This window comes from Xiphophorus couchianus, chromosome 23, assembly GCF_001444195.1.
Source record: "Xiphophorus couchianus chromosome 23, X_couchianus-1.0, whole genome shotgun sequence".
NCBI lineage: Eukaryota > Metazoa > Chordata > Actinopteri > Cyprinodontiformes > Poeciliidae > Xiphophorus > Xiphophorus couchianus.
Genome location: NC_040250.1, coordinates 11,558,253 through 11,581,312, shown reverse-complemented (window position 1 = coordinate 11,581,312; position 23,060 = coordinate 11,558,253). Strand labels below are relative to the sequence as shown.

At 34.6% G+C, this 23,060-nt stretch overlaps 3 protein-coding genes across 4 annotated transcripts; all 3 read left to right on the top strand.

Moving 5' to 3' along the window:
- Window positions 1-199: 199 nt before the first annotated feature.
- Window positions 200-3,559, top strand: LOC114138848 (uncharacterized). Its single transcript, XM_028008282.1, has 6 exons — window positions 200-550; window positions 669-998; window positions 1,105-1,461; window positions 1,927-2,058; window positions 2,146-2,183; window positions 2,287-3,559. Exons 1-6 carry the CDS (start codon window positions 508-510, stop codon window positions 2,398-2,400), a joined length of 1,014 nt encoding a protein of 337 aa, XP_027864083.1. The 5' UTR covers window positions 200-507; the 3' UTR covers window positions 2,401-3,559.
- A 6,211-nt stretch (window positions 3,560-9,770) lies between these two features.
- LOC114138721 (uncharacterized) lies at window positions 9,771-12,045 on the top strand. Of its 2 annotated transcripts, none has more exons than XM_028008110.1 (6): window positions 9,771-10,289; window positions 10,375-10,677; window positions 10,810-11,136; window positions 11,218-11,358; window positions 11,453-11,508; window positions 11,587-12,045. In XM_028008110.1, the coding sequence occupies exons 1-6, from the start codon at window positions 10,250-10,252 to the stop codon at window positions 11,710-11,712; spliced, it is 993 nt and encodes a 330-aa protein (XP_027863911.1). In that variant the 5' UTR covers window positions 9,771-10,249; the 3' UTR covers window positions 11,713-12,045. The 2 variants fall into 2 exon arrangements, with proteins under 2 accessions (XP_027863911.1, XP_027863912.1); XM_028008111.1 differs by having other exon boundaries at window positions 9,774-10,289; window positions 11,221-11,358.
- Window positions 12,046-20,278: 8,233 nt separating this feature from the next.
- On the top strand, window positions 20,279-22,975 carry LOC114138833 (uncharacterized). The gene is made up of 6 exons (XM_028008260.1): window positions 20,279-20,341; window positions 20,424-20,765; window positions 21,489-21,845; window positions 21,935-22,060; window positions 22,594-22,649; window positions 22,753-22,975. Exons 1-6 carry the CDS (start codon window positions 20,293-20,295, stop codon window positions 22,870-22,872), a joined length of 1,050 nt encoding a protein of 349 aa, XP_027864061.1. The 5' UTR covers window positions 20,279-20,292; the 3' UTR covers window positions 22,873-22,975.
- The last annotated feature ends 85 nt before the right edge of the window (window positions 22,976-23,060 follow it).

The following is a 23,060-nucleotide window of genomic DNA, read 5'->3' as shown; positions in this document are numbered from 1 at the left end:
ACACACACATACATTTTTTTTTCTTTGAGAAAGCTCATTTTCTCAAAGAAAAAAATATTTTTTTGTTTTGTTTATTGAAAAAAGCAATTAAGGCAACTGTAAATCTACAGAGTACAGAATGCGTTTACTTCTGTTCCCTTTGTGAAGTAAAGGCCAATCAATCGAAGCTTTACCATGCTGCAATGTCCAATATCCATTAATAAAAGGCAAAATTATGGCTAAAGTGGTATCATAGTTACAGCAACTTATATTGTATCTGTTTGTATCTGCTTGGAACCAAGCATGAAAAACAAAACAAATGTGTGATGTTTGTGTTATGTGTTTTGGGTGGAAAGTTTGCTGATATTATTTCCACTGAGGTGAAAATAGCAGCATCACCGATGGCCAATCAAATTGTCTTAAGTTTCTCCCCGCCCTCTTTATAAACATACAATAAAGTGAATCATTTATATTCCCGACGACAATGTGTCTTCACATTAACAAAGCCTCAAGTGGATTAATGAGAAAATGCTGATCATTTTTTACTTCATGCTCTCTGTCGTAGTTGGACGTAAGTGTAAAATGTAATTTCTTTTCCACATTTTCTGCACATGATTTTACTAAAAAAAAAAGACACATTTCTGACTTAATCTGCTCTGTTTTTTGTTTGCTTTGTTGTGTTTTAATAGGATGCAAAGATAATCTGAGTGTTGGAACAAGAACTGTTGCTGTTGGAGAAGATGTGACCCTAACCTGCCCGCGTTCGACCTCTGAGCATAGATCATCTCTGTACTGGATCAGATTTATTCCTGGACACTGGCCTGAATTCTTGGGAGGAACATATTCCTTCGATTTTAGTGATAGTATAGAAACTGCTCATATTACAGCAAAACAAGAGACAAAATCCTTTATCTTGCACATTAGTAAAGTCCAGCACGGTGATGCTGGCCTTTACTATTGCTTAAAAGTTAATTGGCTCAACATGACTTTTTTAACGGGGGAATTTCTGAGAATCAGTGGTAAGGAGAAGTAAATATATGCACAATACTATTTTACAATATGGTTAGCGGGAAGAATAAAAGCATAAGCCACTATTTTTAAATACTGTTTTTTTTTTCTTTCCAGGAAAAGAGTCAAACATCACTACCATTGTCCAGCACCCTCTACCTGATCGAGTTCATCCAGGAAGCCCAGTCTCTCTACATTGTTCAGTCCTCTTTAACACTCAAGATAAAACTTGTTCAACAGATCATAGGGTGTTCTGGTTCCTAGCTGCATCAGATAAATCTAATCCTAGTTTAATTTATGCTCCTGCAAACCCCGGTAGTGAATGTAAGAACAATCCTGAGGATCATTCTGGGCGAAAATGTATCTATAGCTTCTCGAAGAACGTCACTGCTTCTGATGTTGGGACTTACTACTGTGCTGTGGCCTCATGTGGAATGATTTTGTTTGGAAATGGAACCAAACTGGACATAGAAGGTACAGTTAATCTAATCCTTTAAATATTTATGGAAGTGCACAGTCATTTTCAATAAATTAGAATGAATTTTAATAAGGCTCATTTGTCAGATTAAAAGTATCTTAAAGGTTATTACTATTTGAAAAATAATAACCTTTAAGCAAGTACTAAACATACTTTTAATCAAGCCCATATTTCTTTCATATTTTTTTTTATTTTTTTATGTAATATTCCTACTTCAATGTTTTACTTCCATAAGCAGTAATTCACCCATAAATCATCACAATTAAGTAAAGGTTTAAAAACATGAATCTGTGTGTAATTATCTGTTTCATTTAGTGAATTGAGTCACTGAAGTAAATAAACTTTTAGAATATATTGCATTTCATTAAATAGGACTGAATTTAAAAGAATTCACCAGAAAATTTTTCTATCTTGTATTTTGTTAAAATAATATTTTGTTATTGGGTTTTTTATGTTTTCAGGTCCCAGCATGTCAGATTTGCAGAAGACAAATGCAGTTTTTATTGTGTTATTTGCCATTTTGACTGCAAGTGTGATTATTATATTCATTCTCACTTACATCCTCATGAAGAAAACTTGTCACTGTTCAAATGGTAAATCAAAATCTATCAGTACATCTAACATTGTATGAAAATATTTTTCATGATTTTTCCTTAAAATCTCTGTTGCACATTAAACAGATGCTAAAGGGGCTCATGATGATCAGCAGATTCAGCAGGTAAATTCTAACAAGTTCCACTATTATTACCTGCGTTTGTTTTTGTTTTAATTATTATTCTGACCTTGCACCATATTTTTTCATAAATCTAATCTTTCCTCAGAGAGGCGAGAACTCGTTGGTTTACAGTGCTCCCATATTGACCAAAAGGAAAGCTGCCAAAATAGAGAGAAGAAACAAAGAAACATCAGAGGTTGTCTACAGTGGTGTCAATTAATTAGTACTTGATTAATATCTTCATAAATCTGGTTGCTACTGGAAATGTTTTTATTTTTCTTCAATTCTTTGAAAAAGCATTTAACCAGGCTATATTTTGCCTGGTTAAATGAAAAATTACAATGCACAGTGGTGAAAACTTTGTCTTGTTTAAAAACACCCTGTGTTTTTTTTTTTTTTTTTATTGCTTAGCATGGGTGTACTTGTGTGTATTTCTCTGATGCATACTGACGTATGAATAAATTGAAACAGTAATCCTAATATTTTATAATGTGTAATATAACACACTTTCCAAAACTGTTTGGTTTAAATAAAAAGAGTCATTTGTTTTACTATTGCTAAATGGTAAATACAAGTGAAAGAGTTTCTGATTAATGAGATTGATAGCCCTACTCTGTAAAAAAAAAAAGTATCTGGATTTTTTAATCAATTTTTATTACATGTGTTCATGTGTGATGGATTTTTTTTTTTTAAGTTTATTTTAAACTTTCTTAATACAATATCTAAATGTGTCTAAAACTGAATAATAATTCTTTAATTGGGACCTAGCAAAATAGATACACTGTTGGCCAAAGTTCACATAAGAGTTCAAAGAAAAATTTTAGAAATCTGAAAAAGTAGGTAAGTTATTTCCCGCCTTCGCATTATGATCATCAGAGTACAAAACAGTTCAGACCATATCAACTAAAAAAAAACAAAAACTAAACAAATGTACATGCATGCCCATGTTACACTTAAATACGTGACCACTGCCTCTAATGAGGCAGTTACCTCATGAGATGCTGTAGGCCTGATGGGAGCAAAACATTTTCAGGAATTGATTTTTTTTTTTCTCTAAAGAAAGTTACAATTCAAATTAATCTTTATAATTTATGTGTTTCTTTTTTTCTGTATCCCCTTGGTAGCCTGGTTTTGGGTTGTGTTATCTTGATCTGTTCAGTCAAATTCCTTAACAAAATAATAACATTCTTGTAAAGTCTTTGGAATCCACAATTTCCTTCTTTATAGACAACTGGAGAGAAAGCAGTACTGTTTGTATGAATCAGCATTTATATTCAGCAATAAAAAAAATCAGCTAATAAAACTATACATTCGCTGAATTTGTTTCCAAAATTGCCTTCAAAATTGATTACCACCAGAAACTCTTCTGCTTAGCATTTTGACACCCCACAGCGATGTTAAAAAGCATATCAATTCAACAATATACATTTTTGAAGTAAGATCCCAGAGTCTCTGAACTCAGTTTGTATCCAAGTCAAAGTAGATGATCCTCAGAGCTGAAAACCTTTTTTTGGCCTGCAGGGGGCATCTCTGGTAAGAAAAAAAAGACATCATCAGAAGCTGATTAGGTTTTACTTCTTGTTTTTTGCTTTTTTTTTGTACACAAGTCCATGCTGTCTCGTGCTGCACAGTCTGAAATTAATTGTTTTAATTTTCCTCTAATACAGAATTACAATAATTTCATTATTTTTCAAATGATTAAAGAAGGAAGTTAACCTAAAACTGCATTAGGATTACTTGACCTTTTGACACTTATGTGGCTACTTTCATCTTTACCAGTCAAAACTTGCCCCGTTTTTTTTTTTTTGTATTTTTATGCGTGGGGCTTTTTCTAAGCTATATACTCAAACTTGTAATACCTTCTTACACAGACACCAACAGAGCTACAGTTTTTAGAGTTAACCGAGTTGTATTTGTCCATCACAACTTTTCACAGTTTATAAAGCAAGTTTTAATTTTTTTTATTTTAAAAGTGAAATTAAACAAAACAATGGACAGCCACACAGAATCAGAAGTTGTGTTGGCTGTTTCTCCTCCCTTTGACCAGATGTTGAAGGTGTTCACTCAGAACAGACCTCTCTATGTGCATCAGCCGGATATAAACCCTGTGGGCCGCAAGAGACTTCAGCAGGCTGAATGAGGTCTTGCAAACTGATATGATAATTATGTGATTACTATATAATAATTCAATCGGAATATATAAAAAAAAATAGTACAACAATCTTTATCCATCAGAGTTTGAAAAATTAAGTGATGCATTACTCATTTTAACTAACCCTAATTTGTGTTCCATGGTAATTTATTGCTTTATATTCAGACATGACTCAAGTCCTTCAGCTGCTGCATATATTGCATCAACCAGAGAAGAAAGTAAACTTTATGTCCATCCTTTGTTGGCTCAATTGCTTTGCAGGTTTTTTTGATGTAAGTAAAAGTTAAGAGTAAGTGAAGTGTACATTTATTTCTCTTTTATCTAAAGAAAGAGCAGCATAAGGTCTGCTTTTTAAGACGAAAGCGGGAAGTGAGACAGAAAGAAAAGCCCCTTTGTTTTCTCACCCCTCTTTGAGAGCCGAGCCAAACCACAGCAGTGCATAAGTTTCCATGCGTCGTTTGTTTCTCAGCAGTTAGTGTGAATTTGTTTGCCTCTCTCTATTAACAATGTGTTAACAAATGTGCATGCTAAGCCACAGTACTAAGAACAAAGAACCATACTTAATAAACTTTGGTTATTTGTTTTAGTTTTTTTTTTTTTTCAGGAGACATCTTATTCTGTCTCTATGAACAAATATCCAGAATTAGTCTGACAGCTTGGAGTATGATTTAATTTGGCATTAGATTTATTCATAATATGTTAGCTTTGCAGTCTAATGCATTTTTTTGTACATGGCACAAGGTCTAAAGCCAATGCAGCACAGTGAGCTCTGCATCTTGCAAGTCTTTAGCTGTTGTCACACAATAGAAGTTGTGGTTTTGTGCTGCTCAGTTACTCTGCTGTCAGACCAAAATATTTTTGGCTTGTGGTCAACAATATATTGGCCCAGTTGATAGCCGCAAACCAAATTGTTCCAGTCCGAAACAGTAGTGTTAATCAGTCATTAGTTTCCACCTACAATTGATGCAAACTTGTTGCAACTGTAGCAGTGACCAGACTATATATATATATATGCTATATATATATATATATGTTGGGGGTTTTTTGCCTCCAAACATGAGTCATGCCTACCCCACCATGGCACGCCCCGACCAGACAATATTTTTAAGACATAATTTACAAAGTATTAGATCGTACAAGGGATGATCCAGTACTGGTCTGGCATTTTTAATCGCAGTTAATTCCGCCTATTTTGGGCCATTTGTATGTGATGTCATCAGCGATGTTAAATCCAATCTGATGTGTTGTACAGGCATATTTTTCACTGAACATTTTGATGTGTACAACTTGAAAACCTTTATTTTAGGCCTGCCATCATCTTTTATTGACAACAAATTTCAGGTTTTAGGAACTAAGAGTTTTCTTAAGTGTTCATACTGAAAGAGACTGTATTAACTACTGTGCTTCTCAGTGTGGCTGTATTATATAATCCACTCTGCACTGAGCTAAATTCTGGTCCTCAGGCCCCTGTGCCCTGCATGTTTTAGGTGTTTCCATTCTGCCACATACCTGGATTGAATCTGTGGGTGATTAACAGACTTCTGCAGTACTTGATGTCTGCAGAAGAGGTCATGTAATCATTTCAGTCAGCTGTTAAGGGAATAGAAGCATATCTAAAACATGCAGAGCAGGGGGCCCTGAGAACTGGAATTAAGAAGAACTAGAGAGAGAGAGAGAGCTGTGCAGAGATCAGCTTAAAAACCAGTCAAGACATTCTTCAAATCTTATGAAGTACAGATGTTTCCTGTAAGTTTTGTCTAAACTGAAACTGCACTAAATTACAAGCTAAAAAATTAACAATGAGTCACAACAAAACAAAGTTGATATGAGTTTATATGCTAATGCTAGCCTTGCACATTAGCAGATTTCTTCATGCAAAAAACAACATGAGGCTCAGGACTAGCGGTGTGTTTTAAATCACATAGGTCAGACCTTTAGGACCATAACATTGTTTCAATTTGTTGCCAAAACAACAGTAATTTCCTAATCAAGTCATCATGTTGGAGCAGGATGTTATGGGTGTCCTGTTGAATCTCTCTGACAAAGTATTAGCAGCCAATACAGAGACATTGTGAGAGTGGAATTGGTATTAATTGCAAAATGACTTTGCATTGGAAATCTCTATTCTGAAATTGTTCTGATCATTTTCAGGGACAAAAATGTCCTGCTAATGACATTATACATTATTTAATTTTCATCCAGATTGTCTACTTACACTGGACAACAATTACACCAAAGCTGTAAATTTGACTTCAACTGTTGAGTTAGTTATATTATGCTACAGTTAAAACTAAATATCAAAATCCATTATAAGGCTGAAATAATAAGAATAAGTTAACTGTTAGCCAAGTGGCCAGTGACTGTTATGTGAATATCTTCTTCCATTTATTTTACTTTTTACTTCTTTTTCAAACTTTTTACAGACGTTTATACCATCTACTAACAATATTTTCCACTTAGAAATGTTGTGACATTTACATGTTTCAAGTTCTCAAACTTAATTTGTAGTCAAAAAATAAGTAAATATGAGAAAATTCAGTTTTCAACTCAGAGAAAATAAACTAGGGAAACCTGAAGAAAGCAAAATAATATTCCTATGAATATATATATATTATATATTCCTTTATTTAATCAGGTAAACCCCATTGAGATCTAGATCTCATTTTCAAGAGGGACCTGAGCAAAAAATTTGCAATACTTAGCAACCTGGTTACAAGATAAAAACAATTAATACATATTCACAAGTATAAAACAATAAAAACAATTTTAAAACAATGACACTGTTTCATAGAATCTTGTTGCCTATCTTTAAGAACTGCTCAAAATAAGTCCAGTGAAATCATTTCCGACATCTTAAGTTCAGACTGCAACTGATTCCACTCTGTGGGGTCCAACACACTGAATGCCTGCTTCCCTTTTTCAGTTCGAAAGCGTGGGACATGCAGAAGAATAATGTTATTGGAGCGAAGAGAACGAAAACTGACAGTTCTATGTAGGAGAGTGGATAAATATGCTGGGGTTAGCCCGAGTAAAGATTTATACATCAGGATCATTAAATGATTGTTTCTCCGTACACTTAAAGGAGGCCATTCAGCTTTTGCGTACAAATCACAATGATGTGTCAGACGTCTACTACCGGTTCTAAATCTTAAAGCGCAATGATACACAGTATTTAATGATTGAAGTCATTTGGTCGAAGCATTCATATATAAAACATCTCCATAATCTAAAAGTGGCAGGAATGTCGCTGCTACCAATTTTCTTCTAGCTTTGAGTGTAAAACAAGATCCATTTCGATAATAAAACCCAATTTTCATTTTCAATGTCCGTAGTAGATTTGCTATGTGATTTTTAAAAGAGAGTTCATTATCTAGAATAAAACCAAGATATTTCTAATTACTGACAAACTCGATTTGTGCTCCTATCGCAGTGGTAAGCAATAGGGAAGTTTCTGGTATTTTTCTAGCATGTGAGAAAATCATTGCTTTTGTCTTGTCCACATTCAAAACCAACTTCAGAGTTTGTAAACGTGTTTGAACTACATTAAAAGCAGACTGCAAATACTGTATTGCCTGTGATAGTGATGCAGAATAGCAGTATATTATTAAATCGTCAGCATAAAAATGGTAAAAAGCATTTGACAGATTGTCACACAAGTTATTTATATAAATAGAGAATAAAAGCGGACCCAGAACTGAGCCTTGAGGTACGCCATTTAAAATAGTGAGAGTAGAAGAACAGACACCAGAGAATTGAACTCTCTGGGTTCTGTTTGACAAATAATCAGCTACCCACATGGTAGCTTGATGTGAGAGCCCAATCCTGTGTAGAATTTCAATTAAAAGCTTGTGATTTACTGTGTCAAATGCCTTTGATAAATCAATAAACAAAGCAACACAATGTTTTTTGTTATCAAGAGTCTGGATAAGATCATTACAAACCTTTAACGTGGCAGTAACAGTGCTATGTTTTTTTCTAAAACCAGACTGTACATTTTGTAAAACACAATTAGAATCTAAAAAATTCTTCAATTGATTTGCAACAAATTTTTCAAAAATTTTTGCTACGATACATAGTTTAGAGATTGGTCTGTAATTGTTTACCTGTGAATAAAGGGAACATCGAATTTTCTAATAAAAAAAAAATCAAAACACAACAGCCTACTGAAAATTACAAAAAACCAAAAAACAGCAAAGCCTCCAAATATAAAAAAGCACAGTCAAATTCTTCAAATTGTACTGGTGTGTGAAATATGGGAAGAAAAGTGCAAAGCCTCTTTGTATGTCAACACTGAAAGATGGTTGTCTCATCCAGCTAAACTCTGAACAACATCTTACAACAATGTTATAAGATGCTTCATCTTTTGGACACATCAGTGTTATAAGATGTGTCCAGACATTTTAGGAGCACCTCAGCCTAAAAACACCATGTAAGTGATATACGTTCTATTGATAAACTGGATGGAAGGGATGAAGCTTTGTGCACATTGGGTGATGGACCCAGAGCAAAATGCATCATGCTTGAAGGCTCCCTGGGATGATATGTGTTAAGAAATCACATCATAGCTAAATCATAACAACCACAACTTCTTAAACAGGAGGTTGTCCGATAGAAACTGTGGGATTTGCCTCAATGTGTCAAATCCCATATTGAGGTGTGTTTTATTAATTGCATCAATGATATTTTAAAATATAATGCTTCCCCTAATCTCATCATACTGTATAGGATTAATGCCTCTGTTATGCTAATGTTTTATTTTCTTGTGCATATTGTGAAATAAGATGTGAAGAGATTGGAAAAAAAAAAATATTTCTTTACATTTAATGATGAAAGATGTTTTCTCATGCACATTTTCAAGACAGCTGCTGTTTTTTTGTTTTGTTTTGTTGCTTTTTTCAGATAAATTAAATTTGTACAAAGTTCAAAGTTCTTATTGCCATGACACATTGAGGCAAATCCCATGTGTCACAGTTATGAAGAACTACTTCAGCTTATTACACATGCAGTATTTTTGAAAAAAAGACAACATGTGAAGAACAATAATCTGTGGCAATGTTTTGTTAAAGGGAAATTGTAGAAATTCAGTCTGGATCCAGGCAGTCCTGTACAAAGTAAAAAGCCTTTCATAAAATGTTATTTTAGTCAGTCGAAAAGTGAAGTTCAAGAGTAGCTCTTTTTACTAAATTAATCACAATGTGGCACCAAAGCCTGAGCCTCCATGAAGATGACTCAACTTTTCAGAACATTTCAACTTAGTCACCCTCGTCTTGCTTCGATGTGTAACACCGAAGTCGGCATCGTGGAACCTCAAAGCGATAGCAGAACAGTCAGTCAAATGAGAATGTTGCTCGAACTGCCCCCCCGTTTCACACATATTTGGACAAACTCAGCTCATTTTGTGAGGCTGCAGGCATGACAGTGGCAGGAGTCCTCAAACAGGACAAGATTGCAAAAGGTTTTTGGGCCTTATGACTAGTTTGCCTACGAGAAGCTGCGTAGTAAGTTAATATATATTTGAGAAATTATCTTTTAGACAAACTGTTATTTTTGTTAGAGCATTTTGGTTTATACTGAAAGTGAAGAAAAGATGAGATGAAAAAAATCCAAATGCCTTGCGAACATAAACTGAGCTTTTGAGCTTTTTATAACCATGTCTGACATAAAACCACAATGAGAATCTACCATGAAATGACAGCGGCTTACTGATGTTTTTTGTTTAGTGCTGTTGTGTCTGAGAGGACCTCACCTTATTTCCACTGTGGTAGAAAAGTAAAAGGGCAACGAGATTGTTCTAAATTTCAGCCAATCATAGTTCCCTAAAACTGGCTCCTCCCAGTTTATATGGTCACATTTAGTTGAATCATATCTAATAAGGCCACAGAATCACAGCAATCTTCTTTTGGATCACCAGAAAACGATGCTTTTAATTTATTTACTCTTGATGCTCAAAGATGGTCGTAAGTTAACTCCTCAGATTTAATCCACATTTCACTTCATGTTTCTTTATCTGCTGTTTTTAACTGTTTTTTTATGGCTATTTAGGTTGTAAAGATCATTCCATTATTAATGAAACACAAACTGTAAATGTTGGAGGACTTGTGAAGATCACATGCCCACGCAGGTCTGCTGGAGAAATAATTTGGATGAGGATAGATTCTGGAAATTCTGCTGAAAATCTTGCAAATACTGGGAATATGTATCCTCATATTAAATTTGAGACAGATGTCGGAAAATGGGTGTTAAAGATAACGAATGCAAGTTTAAATGATTCTGGAATTTATTTCTGTCTTAGAAATTATCAGGAAAACAAGATATTTATGAAACTGACATATCTGACAGTTGAAGGTAAGTTAATCAAAAAATGCAATAAAATGTCCATGACATTGTTTTTGTATGAATTGAGGTTTTTCTGTGTAAATGTTTCTACACTTTTCTAGTGTTTCTAAAGAAATGAATATTCTATTTTTGTGAAACTAGAATCTGCTGTCACCACAGTGCCCACATCTGTTCCACCTCATCTCCATGACTCAGTGACTCTCCATTGTTCAGCCCTCCGTGACTCTCGAAATAAATCATGTCCTGAAGATGAGAATTTGCTCTGTTTTAGAGCCGAATCAATTCAGACTTTTCCAGGTTTCAACTCCACAAACAACGCAGAGGAAAGTGGATTCAAATTTAACTCTGAAGGATGTCTCTACAGCTATTTCAAGAACTCCAGCTTGTCTGATGCTCAGATGTATCACTGTGGTGTGGCAAAGGATGACAAGGACACATCTAGAGAAAAATCAAAGCCTATCACTGAAGGTAATCTATTTTTTTAAGTGAAATATTAAATGACTTCAATGAGTCTTTGAATACAGAACTTCTTTTGTTATGTCATGTCAGCAGAAAACACTGGAGATTCAAGAAATTACTATACAGTCGCCTGTCTACTGAGTGCTGCGTTGGCTTTCTGTCTGGCTATTATGGCCTTCCTCATATACTTAGTCATAGAAATTAATAAGCAGTTAAAAGGCTCTTGCAATGGTAAGTTGTCTCTCAGATACTAATATATAAAAAATGAGCTGGAAAACTTGACAACGTTTTAAATGGATGTTTTTATTTAATTTTTCAATTTTAGACACAGTTGCTCTACAAGCACATGAACCAAGCAAAGGAAATCCAGAAAGTCAGAAGGTAGTAATAAATAATAAACCTTGATAATAAGAAGCAAAAATATGTGTTTTATGTTTGGGTTTTTTTCTGTGTCCTCAGTCACATGAGAACTTGGTTTATTCATCAGTTTCTACAAGAAGAAAAGCCAGCAAAAAAAGAACAGGGGCCACAGCAGCTGAAGAGCAAGATGTCATCTACACAGAAGTTAATGTTCATGGGGTCTGAAAAGGCTAAGCTAATTTATACGTTTCTGATTTTTATCTGAAGACTAAATTTAAAATGCACTTTATTGTTAGTTTGTTGTTTTTTTTGGTTATGTTATTGTTATTCTGCATTCATTTGCTTAAAATAAAATTTCTTACACGCTTCCCAAGTAGACACAAGTATTTTTACAAGTATTTAGTAAATGAAAAAAAAAAACATAAATAAAAGTAATTATCATTTGTGTGTTTTATCAGTCAGTTATATAGTTTATTTATGGCTAAGAAAATGTAGTTTTGAAGCATTTTTACAAATTGTTACAGCTTCATTAAAGTTTAAGTTTTAAGTCTTTTAAAACTTTTTTGAGTATCTGTTTGCTTAGTATGGCCTGCTAGATGATTGAACTTCGGTCATGCTTTAGACATGGTTACTTAAAAGACTGAAATCTGCCCTAGTCAAAGCACAGTAAAACGAACAAACAAACAAAATACTCAACTAATATGCTTAAAAGATTATTTGAGAGGTTAGTATTGATCTACCATAATTGTTTCCCACAAACTACAGGATAGAAATACATCCTTACTTTTAACTATGCACAAGATTATTACAGGTTTAAATATAAGTCCGAAAACTCAAGTTGTGTTCTTCTAGAAAAATGTTTTATTCTGAGCCGCTGAGCAGACTTTGAAGCTTTGTGGGTTTATTCAGGAAGCAGCTGTAACACAGTGACAGGTGTAGAGGTGTAGAATAAGACATAAGTCACATAGAATTTTATGGTTATTCTTCTTGTCTTTTGCTTTACACGTCAATGATAATGAGTGTTTTGCAATATTGTAAATAGAATGTAGAATAAAAGTATTTCCATGGCCAAAAAATCAAAACTGCTTAGTCAAAGGAAAATTTGCTATAAGATTGTATTTATATTTAGAAACTTTATCAATATTCTTACTATAACTGTGTGGGGAGATACATAAATACCATCTCCTCTAAACCAACCACAGTCTGAATCATGAATAGTCACTCAACATCAGGTGGAAGATACACGCTTCAGTAGTTTCAGTTTATACTAGACAATGCCTCTGTATATCAATCAATCATGAAACACTAACCAGAGTTAATGTTTATAATTTAATGTAATTTAATGAGTAAATGCCACCATTTACTCATTAAAGAATGAGTACATTTGATTCTGCATGAGTTTGTGTTTTTAAACAATAGTGGTGCAATGCATGTTTCAGACTTGTCCAATCAACAAAGAAATATTATTCCATATTTATGAAAGCTTATATCAGCCCAGGATCTCGCTAGATTGATTAGAGATATATGAGTGGCCACACCTTAACATGAGGCCTGGTTTTGCAGCCTCATGACAGATAGCCACATGAAAGAGGTTTTGACTCGACGGGAGAAATAATGAAACTCAGGACAGTGGGCAAAGGAGAATTTGAGAAACCTGTTGTATTTTCTTATATTTTTGTCCACTTTTGGTGCAACAAGCTGTTTCATCAGTGCTCTGGTTTCACAGCTTTAATTTGATCCTTATGCAAACACATCCATGATCCAGCAGGTGTGAGTAGTTTGCACTTATTCCTGTGAAAGCTCAGTTGTTCTCCTTTCAGTCTCAAATAGAACAGGTGTCGAAATGACAAAAACAGGAAAATATTTATCTGTATTGAACTGCAGGTTCAGACATGATCAAGAAACTTATTGGTCATGCTGGATTTTTTCATCATTGCACTATTTTAGAGGAACATAATTTCCTAGCTTGGGGCAATTTCATCAAATAGTTATTTGATGACTCAGTTTGCAAACAGGAAACCCTCTTGTGTACCCAGGTTTCCAGATAATTCAGTTAAAAAAAAAAACAATGGAAAGAGTCCCAAAGCCACATTTTCAGAAGGAAAATCTGAGTGGACTTCAATGTATATATATATATATATATATATATATATATAATGTCAAAGTGTTGACAACAAACGTGCACTTCATTAGAGCATACCATAATAGAACAGTTCAAACCAAACAACAAAATCTAAACAAAGAAACAGGAGTAAGATTATTAATCTAATTTACAAAGTTATCTACATAACTAATGGTCTGTAAAGCACATAATGAAGGTAAACTCAAATGGTTACTTTAAAGAAAAAAAATTCCAAATAATAAAGCCCTCCATTTGGTAGAACCCATTGACACAATCTGTGACATCACACAGCCACTTAAGCAGGAAATGCTGGGCTGGCCCCTCCCATACACCTCCTCAGGCTGTAGCATCTAAAAGGGACAAACAATGGTAAGTAAAAAGGAAAAAAAAAAAGTACACTGAAACAAAAGAAACATTCATATTCATTCAGTGGTCCAGAAGTGCTAGCTTTAACTAAAACGTATGCATTTAAGAGGACTGTTACATAACACTACCACAAACAAAAAATAAAGAAGTAAGTAAAGCAAAGTTGCAACAGCAATGTTTAATTTCAGGCATTATGACCAACTATAAAAATCCATCCATCCATCCATCCATCCATTGTCTAACACCCTTGTCCCTTAGAGGGGTCGGGAGCTGCTTGTGTCTATCTCCAGCTTACGTTCCAGACGAGAGGTGGGATACACCCTGGACAGGTCGCCAGTCTGTCGCAGAACTATAAAAATATTGAATAAATAAGAAATATATTTGAAGCACAAGTGGTGAACACAAACGTAACCACTTTGTCCATGGGCGTAGGTTTGGGTATGGATGGTCGTGACATGTCACGACCAATATTCAAGGGACATAAAATAGTCCCGACCAATTTTTGCCATATTAATTAAAAAAAAAAAAAAACATATGTATTTTTTAACAAAAACAAAATAAATAAACGAAAATCTACATTGATTAGTTTAATATTTCAATATACTACACAGTGGTAGCATTCATTTTAAAATTCGCTGTTATAAACTATGACGACCCATGCCGCTATTGGCTCAAAGAACGTGGATCTACGTTCTTTGATTAGCTGCAACAGGCGGCGGCCAGCTGGCCACATGCGGAACGGAAGCTTGGTCCATGGTGCTGAAAGTGAACGCGTCTCCTTCTGAGTTTGACATTTATTATGAGTCTCCGAGACCATGTCGCCATCAAAAAAGAAAAGGACGACATACATTAGAAGTTATTTCGCTACCTCGGCTGTAAGTACAGTGAGGGGACCCATAAGTTAGATATCTATCACGCAACGCATTTGTTGTAAAGTCTGGTGTTTAGTAAGGTCAGCACTGAATGTGAGGTAGAATAGGTCTGTTAATTATGTAATATTTTTTCACATAGGATGCTCAGACAGCAGAGCAAGGGGCAGAGCAGAACAATGGAGAGGTGGCTGGAGCTTCAGGGCTCCAGGTGAGGTGTTAGTTCATAATATCATAATATCTCAACAATTGGATCTTTTTCCTGAAGTGCAAGAAGTCATTTTTTGTTCTTATCTGCAATTGTGTTTGTTGTATTAGCAGTAGATCCAGAGGATATTTCTTTTGATCTTACTTGTAATGTTTGCTGAATTTTGAAAAGGAAAAAGTAAAGTGTTCTTGAACTGATCTGCTGAGTATGACTGTATCGAAGTTATGGTTATGGTTGGGGGGAGGGGGTTATTAAGCCAATGTGGTGCTCCCCCCCAGCGGTCAAAAATGGTTGGTGCGGGGGGGGGTTCGTCAGTAAGTTGTAAGGTCCCACCAAAACTTAGACCAAACCTACGTCCTTGGCTTTGTCACACAAACCTGGAAATCTCAAAATTAAAACCTGTTATAAAACTGCTTTGTTCAACTAATGTTGCAGTACCGATGCAGAGGAAGGTTCCTTTATTCAAGACTTATTGTCCTACCACTACCAGTACTTACTTATTAAAGTTTGAGAATTGATCTTCTTCAAGCTTCAACCTTAATAAAATTTATACCAATAAATATGTGTGAATAAATTATACATCCAATTAGAGAGGATCTACAGGCCACAGTAGATTTGTTTTCATAAAAAAAGATATATACAATGATGGGAAGTACCACTTCATTGCATGAATAAAATGTAACTCAATCTCCTCTTCATTAACAAATATTTAAATTTCAGTTTCTACAACTGTCTTTAAATTAATGAGAACAAAGTCAAAAATGGAGTTGTAAGTTCTGAAAAAGACCAGTATGCAGAAAGTTAGACACCTCCTACTCTTTACCAAATCTTTATTTTGAAACAACCAATAAAAGAATCTGATACTTTGACACACATAGTTTGGCCATTTTGAAGCTCCTCCCACACATCGCTGGTAGTAAAGTACAAGCAAGGTTGCTAAAGGGACAGTACAAAGATGATTGCGCTATTGGGTGCATTGCTTCTTGTTCGTTGCGCATGTGAGTACTTCCAGATTTTTGTCATGACGTGCATTTTGTTCAATATAATATATTCTATTGTTATTTTTCTTTAGATACTTTTATTCCAGTGAAGCCAGTTCTGCTTGGTGAATCTGTGATGTTCAACTGTGATTTACCAAATATGGAGATCAGCCAAAGACAAGTCAACTGGTACAAGCAGAGTCCAGGAGAAAATCTTAGACTGATCGTAAAATTCACTTTGAGATACCAAAAGCCTGCAGCCTCTGTGCTTTCACCAGAGTTTTCTGACTCAAGATGGGTGATTGGTGTTAATGAAACATTTAGCAGTCTGAAGATTTTAAGAGCAACTCAAGAGGATGAGGGAATCTATCACTGTGTGGTTATGGACTGGATCGGAACCAATAAATGGAATGGGACGTATTTGATTGTGAAAGGTAAACTATATGATCTAAAACCTTACAAATACACCCGCCTTTAAAGTATGTACAATATCTTAAGAAATTATTTAAAGACAGAAAACTCCTTAGTTGTGTGAAGATTTCTTAACTTAACCCTTTCATGCATGAATTATGATCCTTTGTCAGGATTCTTTTCCATTTTTTCATTTTTCCTACTTTTTTCATTAAAAAAAGGTAGGAAAAAAATTGGAAAGTTTTTTTCATTATTATTTAATTTTTTTCGGTGATCAATTTTCATTTTCTCCAAATACAAAATTGTTATCAGTAGTATTGTTCTTTAGGGGTTATCTGATCTCACTTTTTTTTTTTTTACCTGCAAGAGTCGTACACAGTAGAAGGAGGGACAGGTTCGGTTGGCATGCTTTTTGTCTGTCGGCCATATTAGATTTAACAAAAATAATTTCTTGCATTTGTGGCCGATGAGCAGTAATTGATAGTGTATTTTATGATGCATTAGTGTCCACTTCAGTGGTCTGTGTGCATTTATAACATAAAAATCCATAAGAAGCACAAGAAAATGGCTTTTAGATAGCTGTTCACAGTAGTGACCACTATGCATGAAAGGATTAAATTTAGTCATTATAAATCAGATTTATTTAAAACAAAATGCAAGTAGCTTCATGTTTGTTGAATTGTTTTTCAAACTGTTTATGTACTTTCCAGGAAATACTTTGAAGGCATCAAACTACACCATTTTTCACCAGCCAACAATTTTAGATCCGGGCCTCTCCGCAGATCACGGGACTCTACAGTGTTCAGTCTTCACTGATCTAGAAAACAAAATGTGTTTAGAGGATCTCAGTGTGTTCTGGCTTAGAGCTGAAGCAGAAGAATCTCATCCTGACATCATTTACATTGATAATAACAAACGTGGTGAATGCAAGAAGAAATCCGACAGTGAAAATAGTTGTTTTTATCACTTTTCTAAGAACATTACCTCCCCTGACTCTGCATTTTATTACTGTGCCATTGCTACATGTGGAGAGATTTTATTTGGAAATGCCATCAAAAGTAAGATTGGTAAGAGTTTCTCCTCAACATAAATAATCATATACCTATCAATGTAGGGTTGTCCAATATATTTTTGTCTTTTTTTCCTAGAGCGATCTGGAGGTCTTCAGCTCATAATCCTTGTGATATTAGCAATATGCTTGGTTATTTCCATGATTGTGAATATTGTTTTCATTTACCAACCTCTAAGAACTGGATGTAAATGCTTGAAAGGTAAGTTTGAGTTGACTACACCAAGGGTTTTACTCTACAGTGAAAATAATGTTAGAGCAATGGTTTGCTTTGGGGAAAATTGAGAACTCATATTTGTTTTATATGCTTATGGTTTCACATTACTTGCACCATTTACACTCAGTGTCATCATGGTGTCTTTATTGAATATATACATATAGCTAGTTTATTTTATCACTATTGATCAAGTTTGACGCTCAATCTCTTTTGGAGATCAGAAAAAGTTCAAACAAACAGTAAAAGTTTGTGCTTTTATAGCATAACCACACAAACACCTATGTATTGCACTTACAATACTGCATTTGTATTTGAAAATGCCACCAAAAGTAAGATTGGCAATAAACCATGTATTGCAGTTACAAGCATTACTAACAGAATTAAATCAAAATGTTCAGTTAATGTGGTAAAATGTTGAGAAATTGTAAAAAAGAAAATGTCTACATTTAAATTTCCCTGCATTTACTTTCAGCTGGAAGGGAAACTACCATTTCACAGGAAAGGAATGATGTTGGCAAACAATTACCTGAAGCTGTGAGTAATTAAATATCTTGTTGCTGTATTCGTAAAGTAATTTCCAGTACCTGGATATAAATGAATAATTTCAACTTCATAATATTGCCTTTTTACTATCCAGGATCGAGATGGAAACAGCAGTCATGCTGCATTAGATTTCTCTGGAGCAAAAGCGAAACAAGGAAGAAAGAAAAAGATTCAAATTGAGGAAATTTTGTACTCTCAGGTTAAATTCAAGGAAATTTCACCCATGTGAAAATCTGGTATACTTATGTGTCCTTTGTTTTTACATCACAATAATTACAAAACCCAGTATGTTAACTGGCAAAAGTTGTCTTTTAAGTTTATGTACGATGAAAACATTCAAAATGTATTCCTCTGATTTACCATCTAATGTTTGTATAACTTTATATAAATAAACCTAGTTTCAACAATACAAGATGTGACTTTGATTAAATATAAAACTTCAATGTGGAGTATGAAACTTACAAACCCAAGTTACCATTCATTTGATGACATGTATATCTTTTTTGTTTTTTTAGGATAAATATCAAACTGTAGAATAGACAAAATAATTACAATTTTTTTACATAGATTAACATCAGGAATAAAGGAGAAAAATTGAGCTTGTGGGTGCTACTCCAATGGAAACTGAGAACTAGCTGAACATGGGAGGAATCTGACAATTGAAAGATCCTTTACTTGAGAGCAATGTGCTCTTTTGGAAAAAAATAGTTAAGAATTTTTTCATGTATGGTTGAGCTTCATCATTAAGAGCTTTGTATTCTTAACCCAACCTATAGACTTCACAACCACAGTACATGAGCCAGTTCTTTAACATCACCATTAAATATTAATATATTTTTTTGCAAAACTGTAACTAGAAGAAAAGGAAGGACGAAAATTATTTTATCCATGATTTTGAAGTCATAATAAAAAACTGTCTTTAGTGATCTTAGTACTGGAAGCAGGGGTAGACTGGAATACAGAACTACCAGGGATTTCCTGCTGGGTGGATGGGTCAGTGGGCTGGAGGTTTAGCCTGTGGAAAAGCCACAGTCATCCCAGAGTAATGAAGCTCATTTTTGCCTTCTCTGTTTCTTCTGCTTCAGCCAAGTTCTTCATAGATCCGCTCAGTGTGCAGCTGTGGAGTAGACCTGCAAACACATGAGCAAGTGCTGCAGATCGGTTGACAATGAAGAGAGCAGATCAGAAGAACTCATCCAATAGAGCCTAGCCTATGAATATAAAAATAGCCTCTATTGTTTATTATAAAATCAACCATCTTTAAATGGAAAAATTTAAAGATGGGATTTAAATTTAATCTCCCTGTTTGTCTCTCACAGCCAACAGAGAAAAGTGCAGTGCAATGGCTCTGACTCATCAGGCAAGACCAGCAAAGGTATTTTAGGCTGGCCTTGCATGATGTAGGGGCCCTTTTCCTGTTAAGGGCATCAAAACCATTAGGCTTTAGATCGTGGTTTCTATCAACCTCTAATGCATCTTCAGTCAGCACCAGACACAACTTCAAAAGCTGAATTAGAATCTAGTGTAAGGAGCTTCTGACTTATACACAACAGTAACAAATCCAGAAATTTGTGATAAAGAATAAATAACACAAGGGCATCCAATGGCTGACTTGATTACATTTGTTCTGTTGGAATAATGAGAATCGTATTTATCTTTAAAACATACTATTAAAGTAAATGTTTTTCTCATAAATCAAGCAATACAGCAATCAATAAAAGGAGAGGTACATAATTGTTTTTCTCCAAATTACTTAAAGTATTACTAATGTAGGACAGCCAAACATGCCATTTACTTTGGAATATAAACATATTTTTTAAATACTTTGCTAAACATTTATGTGTTCAGTTAAAGTTTCCGAAACCATTGTGACAGGAAGAGCAAAGTGTCAGTAGATGTTTAAGATTTTAACTTTTGATAACCAATCAGAAAAATGTGTGAGTATGACATGTCTGATGTTGAAGCTCCTCCCAGTCAGATTAAAAATACCAGTGTTGTTTCTGGGACTGCAAGAGGGAGGATGAAGATGTTTGTGCAATTAGCTACACTGCTGTTTCTGCATCAGGCATGTGAGTGCTTTTGAATCAGTTGCCAGTTTTTAGTGATCATATTGAGAGGTTCTATCATGTAATATGTCTTCTTTTTGTTCAGATTCTCTGGTTCCAGTGATGCAAGTTCAGCTTGGTGAACCTGCAACTTTTCTATGCGCTATGCCAAAGTTTAAGTTAACCCAACAAGTCGTTTACTGGTACAAGCAGAGTCCAGGGGATACTTTGAGACAAATTGTTAAACTGACTGTAAAGCAACAAAAAATAACAACTTCTACATTTGGAACACAGTTTTCTGACTTAAGATGGAACGTTACTGATGATAAAAAAGACATAAACGTGACAATTTTGAGGACAACACCAGGGGATTTGGGGATATATCACTGTGCAAGCAAGGTTTCCACTGAGAATCCTGAATGGAGAGCTACAAATTTGACATTCAAAGGTAAATAATACAACATACTTCTATAAAGTTTGCAATTGCCTATGTCATGAAAGAAAAATAAGATATTGCTAACAATATGAAAACTTAACCAAACCTCCTTATTTTACACCCGAAATATTATTAAGTACTCATTTTGGTTGTCCGCCTATACATGTGAGAAGCAACATGTATATTTAAAATATAAAATGTGAAATCCTAAAATAAACAAGGTACTTTATATTTTCTGGTACATTCTAGTAACAGTAGAGCTGGTTCAGTTTGATGAATTTGTGACCTTTGTTTTGTGCTCTGCCCTATTCTTAGTTCAACCACAGACATTCACTGGTACAAACAGTGAATATGTTTGTACATTAAATTTTTGTACAGCATATACTCTCCTAAAGATACTCTGAAACTGATTTTGAAAGTGACAATGAGACAGCACAAATCTGGAACATTGGAAAATATTTAATAGTGATAAGTGCATTTTTTAAAATTACTTCTAAAACTTCACCGTATGGATATAAAACTGTAGGAAACAGAACGATATGCAGACTTGATAGAAACTTATGAACAAACTGTTCTGAGATTAAAATCTGACATACTTAAAATATATATTTTTAAGTATGTCATTCAAAGTATTTGACAGATTTCCACTGACAGCTGCCCAATATTTAATTGAAACCATTGAATAGGCATCTGACATTGTTTAATTGACTTTTGTGTTTTTATTATGTTGCGCAGAGAATGCTGGAAGGGTATCCGACTACACTGTGATACAACAACCTGCAGTATCCAATCCAGTTCGTTCAGGAGACACTGCTATCTTTCAGTGTTCAATTTTGTTTTATTCTGACAAGATGGCATGTTCAAAAGATCCTAACATCTTCTGGTTCCAAGCAAAATCCAATAATGCCTATCCAAACGTGATCTACACAGACACAAACAGTCGTGATGAATGTGAGAAGAGATTTGACACTGAGAAAAGTTGTTTGTTTCAGTTTTCAAAAGTTGTCAGCTCCTCTGATGCTGGGATATTTTACTGTGCTGTGGCCTCATGTGGAAAACTGTTAATCGGAAATGGAACCAGACTGGAAATTGGTGAGATTTTGTCTGTGATGCTTTTACTTAAATAATACATTTGTGATTTTATTAATTATGAACAATTCTTTTGTTTTTGTTGTTTCTAGCAAGCAGCACAAGCTTTGAATTTACAGCCCTGGTAACTGCAGTATCCTGCCTGGTCTTTTCATTGATTTTAAGTGTTGTTTTCCTCTGTTGCCAAGCTCCAACAACAGATCGAAAACCATCCCAGGGCAAGTATGACAAAAAAATAAAAAAAGATGGTTGTCATTTTCATTCTTTTTTTTATATCTGACACCATATGCTCAAAATATTGAGCTGAAAGAGCAAATATTTTCTGCACTCGACAGCTTTTTGCAAGATGTGGTCCTATTGGTTTTGCTGGTTCAGTGTAATGTGTGCTTTATTTATTATGGGGCAACATTCTCACATAGCTGTAAAGAGAATTTTTTAATGAGAAGTTTAGTTATTCCTTATCTATATAACATCTCTGCAGCATATAACAAATTATTTACTAAACAGAAGTAACTATTTTGTTTCCTTATGTAATTCGTTTATTTCTAAGACTGTCTTTCAGATTAAGTAGCGGCTAAGGTTGTTGACTCTCCTTACTGATCTCAAAGAAATTCTTCCTCTTATTTCTTCAAATTTTTCTGAATTTGACTTGTCATCATCAAATAACAGCTTAAAACCAAACTAAATAAAAGTTAAGTGTAGCAAGGTTTAAGTGGACTAAGTGAATAACCCTGCAATTTTTCATAATTAGGGATGGAAAGTATCACTTTACAAGAAACACTACACAGCTCGGCACAGAAAATACCTGTAAGTAATATTGATGGAGGAAAAATGTTGTTTTTTTGGTTTTGTGTCCATTTCCTAATATCAGACAACTAAATGCAGTAATTTATTTTTATCTTCCACATAGGCTGAAGGTGGAAATGAAAACTATGCTGCATTACATTTCTCCACGAGTAAGAAACGATGTGAAGACCGGAAGAAAAAAATGGAAAAAGAAGAGTGCTTTTACTCTGAGATTAAAATCTGAACATCAATAAATATTGCACTAAAAAATGATATATGTGGGGGCGTGCCGTGGTGGCGGAGGGGTTAGCGCGACCCACATTCAGAGGCAGCGTGGCCTCGACGCGGCTGTTGCGGGTTCGACTCCCGGACCCGATGACGTTTACCGCATGTCTTCGGCCCTCTCCTTCCCCCTTTCCTGTCAGCCTACTT

Coding starts and splice junctions, on each gene's coding strand:
- LOC114138848 (XM_028008282.1), top strand. CDS start 508: ATGCTGATCATTTTTTACTTCATGCTCTCTGTCGTAGTTGGAC. Junction 1,462..1,926: donor AACCAAACTGGACATAGAAG/GTACAGTTAATC, acceptor TTATGTTTTCAG/GTCCCAGCATGTCAGATTTG. Junction 2,184..2,286: donor ATGATCAGCAGATTCAGCAG/GTAAATTCTAAC, acceptor ATCTTTCCTCAG/AGAGGCGAGAACTCGTTGGT.
- LOC114138721 (XM_028008110.1), top strand. CDS start 10,250: ATGCTTTTAATTTATTTACTCTTGATGCTCAAAGATGGTC. Junction 10,290..10,374: donor CTTGATGCTCAAAGATGGTC/GTAAGTTAACTC, acceptor ATGGCTATTTAG/GTTGTAAAGATCATTCCATT. Junction 10,678..10,809: donor GACATATCTGACAGTTGAAG/GTAAGTTAATCA, acceptor TTGTGAAACTAG/AATCTGCTGTCACCACAGTG.
- LOC114138833 (XM_028008260.1), top strand. CDS start 20,293: ATGAAGATGTTTGTGCAATTAGCTACACTGCTGTTTCTGCATCAGGCA. Junction 20,766..21,488: donor TACAAATTTGACATTCAAAG/GTAAATAATACA, acceptor TATGTTGCGCAG/AGAATGCTGGAAGGGTATCC. Junction 22,061..22,593: donor AGATCGAAAACCATCCCAGG/GCAAGTATGACA, acceptor TTTCATAATTAG/GGATGGAAAGTATCACTTTA.